Here is a 7,527-nt window from a genome sequence, read left to right as displayed (position 1 = left end):
ATGTCTCCTAGAATCAGGCCCCATCATTTGCCTGCCTTTCTAGAGTTAGGCTGCATCTTGGTTTTCCTTAACTCTCCTTCACTTACCAACAATCCCGGAAGGACAACTCCAGTTCGCTGCAGGTGAAAACATGCCACTTGGTCAGGTGAGTCTTCCTCCTGGGACACCGTCCTCTCCTTCCTCTGCTTTCCATCTCTCAGGTTTCACACTGGACTGAAGGAGTGGGAAGACCCGGTTCTGGGAGTTGGTCAGGCAGGTTTGCCCCAGGCTCTGTCCATGGTGGGTGTGCTGCCAGAGGCCCCTTCCTGGTCCTGGGCTGGGTTTTCTGATCTGCTTATGGGAAGTGGGGAAGGACAGAGCTGGGAGAGAGGAACCACCACAGTTTGAGGCTCTTTCCCCCTTTATGGGGAACTACGCCAGGGAATGATGGGGGAAGGGCTGCCTTGGGTGACTCCCAACCCCCTGCAGGTACTGGATCTCAGCATTCCCAGCAGAGTTCGACTTGAACCATGAGCTCGCTGAGCAGATCAAGGAGCTGAAGGCTCTGCTGGACCAAGAAGGGAACCGGAGGCACAGCAGCCTCATCGACATTGAGAGCGTGTGCGTGGGGGAGCTCGGGGCTGGGGGGGGGGGCACTCTTCATCCCTGCACTGTCTGCTCTTAATAAATGTTTGTTGAATTGAGTCAGTGAGGGTCATGTCACTCTCTTGCTTAAAAACCTTCTACGGTTCTCTGTCACCTTCAAAATGTCTCAGCTGGAGATTAAGGCCTCTCATAGTCTTGGGCCAGCTTGGCATCTGTGCCTCATCTTCCACAGCCCAGCATCCATCCCATGCACCTCATCCTGCAGCTGCAGGGGTCCACTCACCATCCTCCGGCCCTGCGCCCTTTCCCACCACGATGCTCTGCTCACCATTGTTCCCCTCCACTCTCTGTGTTACCATGCTCAGCTCAAATGTGAAATGTCTGTGGGCGCTGAAGTCCCCGGCCCTTCCAGGGCAGAATTTGTTCCCCCCTCTGTTCCCACGTGGCACTTTGTGCGAAGACCTGTACGCGTGCCACACTGTTTTATGATTGTTTGTTTCTGTGTCTGTCTCCCTCAGTAGCCTGTGAGCTCCTCGGGGGCAGGAACCGTGTCTTGCTCATCTCTGTACCCCCAGCGCCTAGCACAGTGCCTGGCACAGAGTACGTCTTCCACAATCATGTGTAGAGTACATGACAAGGGGGAGATTGCAGGAGTTCTGGGACTGGGGACATCGTGGAGGTTCTCAGTTAGCTCGAGTGGCGTGTCTACGTGAGTGTGGGGCGTTTCCAGCAAAGGGCTCACTGCCCCTGCTCCCCCAGCCCCACATACAAGTGGAAGCGGCAGGTGACCCAGCGGAACCCCGTGGGACAGAAAAAGCGCAAGATGTCCCTGTTGTTCGACCACCTGGAGCCCATGGAGCTGGCGGAGCATCTCACTTACCTGGAGTATCGCTCATTCTGCAAGATCCTGGTGCGGCCGAGGGCCTTTGGTCAGGGGTGGAGTATGGGCTGGGAGGGGTTCCCAGGAGAGGCAGGGTCTCTGGGATAGGTGGGGTCACAGGGCGGGTGGCTGGAGGGGAGGAGTTGCCGTGGGTGAGGAGAGGAGCCCACAGGGTGCTGAGGCCACGCCTGCCCCCAGTTCCAGGACTATCACAGTTTCGTGACTCACGGCTGCACCGTGGACAACCCTGTCCTGGAGCGATTCATCTCCCTCTTCAACAGTGTGTCACAGTGGGTGCAGCTCATGATTCTCAGCAAGCCCACGGCCCCACAGCGGGCCCTGGTTATCAAGCACTTCGTCCACGTGGCAGAGGTGCCCACCCCTCCCCCACCCTTCCTGCCCCGCCCCTTCCTCCCCAATTGCTAGTGTGCTGAGTCCTCCCTCCTTTCCATGAAACCACTGCCTCCTCTCCAGAAAATCCGTGCCAAATTCTGGGTCCGCTCAGTGGCCCCCCGCCCCGTCTCACTTTGTCTCCCAGAAGCTGCTACAGCTGCAGAACTTCAACACGCTGATGGCAGTAGTCGGGGGCCTGAGCCACAGCTCCATCTCCCGCCTCAAGGAGACCCACAGCCACGTCAGCCCTGAGACCATCAAGGTGCTTGGGACCGGGGGTGGGGGGGTCAGGGGAACAGCCTCGCCAAGCCCTGGGCTGGCCTCCCCAGGTCTGGCCTCCTTTGGAACTCTCAGCGGCAAGCGCTGGGCCCCCCTGCTCTCACTTGACCTATGAGGAAACTGAGGCTCGGAAGGATTAAATGTTCTTCCCAGGTTACACAATGAAAGCGACAGAGTGGGGGTGCACAGGTCTGCCTGACTCCAAAGCTCGTGCTTTCTCCTTTCGTTAAACATATTGGGTGACATACATATAGAAAAGTATGTAAAACATATGTACAGTTTAAAGAAAAATAAAAAAAACACCTGTGTAACCACCACCCAGGTCAAGAAATAGAACACTGCCAGCCCCTGAAGCTCCCAGCACCTTAGAACATAACTCCCTCCCCTTCAGAGGTAACCAATGTCATGACTTTTGTAACAATGATGACCTTGCTTTTCTTAGCTTTACCACCTGTGAATGCATCCCAAACAATGCGGGGTTTTTGTTGCCTGTTTTTGAACTTTCTATGAATGGAATCATGTTGTATATGTTATTTTATATCTTTCATTCTCGCTTTCTGTTCTGTGGAGCAATTTATTCATTCATTTCTAGTACCGTTTAATATTTTATTGTCAGTCCATTCCAATTCATCTATCTACTCTACTTTTGAACATTTGGAGTTTTTCCAGTTTGGACGGTTATGAACAACACACCTAAGAACACTCTTCTAGATTATTGTCCTGTGCTGCTTTGCCTCCCTGAGCCTCAGTTTCTTCTCCTGTTAAATGTTGATGATAATCTATGGCCAAGCCAGATGCAATGGGTATTCCCTTGAATTTGTGACCTATGAACTCTGATCCTCAGGGCCTAAGGGAACCGGTGTTGGGGGACAGCGAGGAAGGATTTTGACCTTTTACCCATCCTTGACTCTGATCCTCATCCTCTCCTACATTTTCAGGGCCGACGGGGGAGGATGGTTGAGCCAATGATGTGTGCGTATGTGTGCGTGTGTGTGTGACCTTCTGCCCTCTGCCCCCCAGCTCTGGGAAGGTCTGACAGAATTAGTGACGGCCACTGGCAACTATGGCAACTACCGGCGCCGGCTGGCAGCCTGTGTGGGCTTCCGTTTTCCCATCCTGGGCGTGCACCTCAAAGACCTGGTGGCCCTGCAGCTGGCATTGCCTGACTGGCTGGACCCTGCCCGGACCCGACTTAATGGGGCCAAGATGAAGCAGCTCTTCAGCATCCTGGAGGAGCTGGCCATGGTGACCAGCCTTCGGCCACCAGTGCAGGCCAACCCTGACCTGCTGAGCCTGCTCACGGTGAGGGGCCAGGTGCCAGGGTTGACGCCCACACCCGGTCCTGGTTTTACACAAGGCCATGGGCTCGGCCTTGGCTTCTTGGTTCTGGCCAAGAGATTGAGATCTGGACTGGGCTCCAGGGTTTGTAGTGAACTCTGAGATGAATTCTAGGCATTACGTAGGCTGTGGACTGAGATCTGATCTCGAGGCTGATGTGTGGGCTTGAGGCTGGGCCTGGGCCCTGGGTTGAGTTCCTATCAGTGGGTCATGTTCAAGGTTTGGGGCCAAGCTCTGAATTCTGCATGTAGGGATAGTTTCTAAACATGGTCCTGAGCTCTGAGGTTCTGGACTTGACCTTGGACTTGGTTTTGAGGTTTAGAGTTAGAGTTGGGTTCTAGTGTAGATTTGAATATGGTTCTAGACATTGGACTGGGGCTTAGGTTTTGGGTTTAGAGTGAATTCTTAAGCTATTCTCTGGACTGAGATCAGGGTTGAAATCTGAGCTGGATTCTGGATGCTAGGTTGGGTTCTAGGTTGTGGGTGAATTTCAGAACTCTAGGCTGGGTTCTGACCTGGATTCTTGACTGAGATCTTGGCAGTGTGTTATGCTCAAGGTTTAGAGCCAAGCTTGGGTTCTTGTCTGTGTGCTAGGCTGGCATGTGGTTGCTGGGGTGTGTTCTGAGCTGTCCTTTGTCCTGAGTCGAGCTTCTGGACTGGGCCTGGGGCTGAGCTGCAGCTTTCAGGTGGAACTGTGTGACCTTGAGTTTTGGGCGGTGTGCTCTTGAGAGAGCAGGGGCCGGTGAGTGATCAGACCTGTGTCACAGGTGTCTCTGGATCAGTATCAGACGGAAGACGAGCTCTACCAACTGTCCTTGCAGAGGGAGCCGCGCTCCAAGTCCTCGGTGAGGGAGAGAACCCCGCTTCCCCACCTCGTCCACCCTCTTCCTACCCTCCTCCGCCCCTGCCTGAGAAGCCCAGGATGTGAGGGCAGGAGCGGCTCCCTCACCCGTCCTGCTTGTTGTCCAGGCTTTCTTCCCCCCAGACCTTCTCCTCTCTGTTCCCCTGGGCCCGGGGCTCCCTCACCTCTGGCCTTCGCTCAGTCCTGACCATTCCCACAGCCCACCAGCCCTACGAGCTGCACCCCACCACCCCGGGCCCCAGTGCTGGAAGAGTGGACTGCAGCTGCCAAACCCAAGCTGGATCAGGCACTCATGGTGGAACACATCGAGAAAATGGTGGAGGTGAGACTAGCGGACAGCTGTGGAGCCTGAGGGGTAAGGGGCTATGTCCGTAGTGGTCGATCAAGGTGGGTTTTGCCAGGTACCACCTCGGAAGCCACCACTAGTGCCATGGTCATGGGCCAGCACTCAGTCTCCAGAAGGCATGGGCATAGCCGATGGGTGGGGTTGGGTGGGGGTATGGTGGGGGAGATGGACAGCCGCCAGCATTCGAGACACCCTTCGTAACATGAACTGGGAACGTGGGCAGGACGGATCCTTTTATCTTCCTGCCCCTACGTGTCCCTCTGTGTCCTCCAGTCTGTGTTCCGGAACTTTGATGTCGATGGAGACGGCCACATCTCACAGGAAGAGTTCCAGATCATCCGTGGGAACTTCCCTTACCTCAGCGCCTTTGGGGACTTGGACCAGAACCAGTGAGGAGGGCTGGGGACTGGGGGAGAGGGAAGGCAGGCTCACTTCCTCTTGGGTTTCAGTTTCTTCTTGTGCAAGATCAGGCCATTGGACCAAATGATCTTGGCAGAGGAAGCCACCAATGTGGGGAGGGGCTCCTAGTCTGGTGATTGGGCGGGGGGTTGCGGCTGCGGAGGCACAAGGTTACCTCACTCATTCAGACAGATGCGGGCTCCACTAGGATCTTACAAAGACTGTGGCCTGAGGACTATTGCTACACAAGTTCCATTTTATTTGTGGAGTTCACAGCTGGCAAAAAGTGTGGGCAAGTTGAATTCCTGGGTAGCTCGTTTTAATGAGTAGATAAGAAAGGCCTGCAATTAGCAGCACCCACTTGCTTATCAACAATTCACAAGCTGACAATTTGGACAAACAGCTGGTTCTCTGAAGTAGGTTAAGTGTGTCCCCTGCAACCACGTTCATACCCCTATTCAGCTGAGAAGATGAAATTCCAATCAAAATTTATAGTCTATCTCAGGTCGAGTTATTTTTCGTGTTAATCCATATTTTTAAAATCTGTTTTTCTTTTCCATATTGCAAAAATCCCCGGTTGATTAAAAAAAAAAAAATCCAGGTTATAAAATAGAGTTGTGGTGAACAGAGGGTATAAAGTAAGAAGTGGAAAGTTCTCTTGCTCCTTTTCCATCGGTAAAGGTTATGCCCTTAGTAACGCCGTTAGAAATGTTCCTGGTCTGGCAGTGTGTGTATCCTTCCAGTCTTTTTTCCCCATGCATGTATAAATCGATATAGATTTTGTTGCCTGTGTTCGTGTTATGGACAAACAGGATTATAGCATAAATTTAGCTCTGCCCGTGGTGTTTATTGTACTTGCTTTCTCCACCCAGAGTTGAGACAGAGTTCCATTTATCTCCTTGAGTTCGTGGGTGGATTATTTTTCAGGCCACACTTTCAATGAGGATGCAGCCCTTGGCGGCCTTTGAGGCCCCAGCTTCATGCAGACGTCTCAGCCTTAACTCCCCGCCACCTGCAGGCCCCTTGTTGGGTATCAAAACCCAGCACCTGGCTCACCAGGAGGAGACCAGCAACTTCTCCTGGGGCAGCTGCGCAGTGTCTGGCTCCAACTCACTGCCTCAGCTTGAAGCTCCCTTTCTATCTCTGGAACTTGGGGGCTTCCAATTCTTGCAAACTCACCTATGCATTTAAAGCGATTTTTGATCTATTTTAACCAGCACCTAGGTATTTGTGGCAGTACGGTTTTCAGTATTTTGTTTTGTTTTGTTGTTGTTGATGTTGTCGTCACTGTCCTGATGGCACCGCACGCCTGGCTTTTTTTGCTTTTGTTTTTCACTTAAACCTTTATCATGGACATCTTTGCACACCAGTTCATGCGGAACTACCTCCTTCTTTAGAACAGCTTCGGAGTATTCCACGGTGAGGCTGGGCCATCCTTTACTTCACCCTTCTCCTGCTGATGGACGTGTACTCTTCCCGGTTTTTTGCTATTAATATACAGCAGGCTGCTGTGAACATCTTTGTAGAGATGCACTCAGGCCACTGATTCTGTAGGAGAAATTCCTAGAAGTGGGATAATTGGATCAAAAAATATGCACATTCTAAATTAGGAGAGAGACTGCCAAAGTGACCTCAGGCAAGGTTGTGCCAGCTTGCACCCCCATCAGCAGCAAATGAGTGCCCATTTCCCAACTTCCTTGCCAAGAGTGGATGCTATAATAAGCTTTACAATTTTGCCAGTCTAATTGGCAAATGGTGTCTTGGTTAAAATTCACATTTCTTTAATACTAGTGGGGGTAGGATATCTTTTCATATGTTTATTGGCCACTTATATTTCTTCTGTTAATTGCCTATTCATAGTCTTTGTCCATTATTCCACTGGGTTGTTGGTCTTTTTCTCATTGATTTTTTAGAATTTCTGTTAATGGATATTAACTCTTTCCTGTTGAATGTGTTGGCAAATATTTTCTCCCTGTCTGTCATTTATGTTGTCTTTTCCCATATAAAGTTTAAAAAAATTTTTTGTGTGCTCAAAATGTCAGTCTTTTCCTTTATGGCTTCTTAGATTTGTGCTACGTGTAGGAAGACCCTCACCCCCCCCCGACCCCAAGATTACAAAATTATTCTCTTATACATTTTCCAATGCTTTGATAATTTTTATTTTTTACATTAGTGTTTTCAATTCAGTGGGAATTTAGTTTTCATGCACAGTAGAAATCCAGGCTTATCTTGTGTTCTAACTGGCCAGTTGTCCCAATGCCCCATTGATTTGAGGGACCACCTGGATCACATCACGGAACCCCAGATACAGTAGGTGGGAGTTCCCAGCAAGAACCAGTCCTGACAGAAATAGCTCCTGGTAGCCTGGGACCTATTAACTACACAGACACTGTTGTCAATGCTTCATGTGCAATAAACCCCCCTGAGGTGTAGGAACTATCATTA

The 7,527-nt window shown here is 51.3% G+C and overlaps 1 protein-coding gene across 1 annotated transcript in view; it reads left to right on the top strand.

The window, feature by feature from the left end:
• The first annotated feature begins 75 nt into the window (after window positions 1-75).
• RASGRP2 (RAS guanyl releasing protein 2) overlaps window positions 76-7,527 on the top strand; it is an 11,851-nt gene continuing 4,399 nt past the window's right edge. Inside the window, exons 1-9 of the mRNA XM_023535837.1 lie at window positions 76-145; window positions 469-600; window positions 1,345-1,495; window positions 1,664-1,837; window positions 2,004-2,120; window positions 3,158-3,439; window positions 4,243-4,320; window positions 4,537-4,659; window positions 4,957-5,072. Coding sequence (XP_023391605.1) covers window positions 1,409-1,495; window positions 1,664-1,837; window positions 2,004-2,120; window positions 3,158-3,439; window positions 4,243-4,320; window positions 4,537-4,659; window positions 4,957-5,072 — 977 coding nt within the window. The 5' untranslated portion in view covers window positions 76-145; window positions 469-600; window positions 1,345-1,408. The remainder of the gene's footprint in view (window positions 146-468; window positions 601-1,344; window positions 1,496-1,663; window positions 1,838-2,003; window positions 2,121-3,157; window positions 3,440-4,242; window positions 4,321-4,536; window positions 4,660-4,956; window positions 5,073-7,527) is intronic.

The sequence above is a fragment of the Pteropus vampyrus genome, unplaced genomic scaffold, assembly GCF_000151845.1.
Source record: "Pteropus vampyrus isolate Shadow unplaced genomic scaffold, Pvam_2.0 Scaffold144, whole genome shotgun sequence".
In the NCBI taxonomy this organism is placed as follows: Eukaryota; Metazoa; Chordata; class Mammalia; order Chiroptera; family Pteropodidae; genus Pteropus; species Pteropus vampyrus.
The sequence above is the reverse complement of the archived record's forward strand: the minus strand, read 5'-3'. Positions and strand labels throughout refer to the sequence as shown.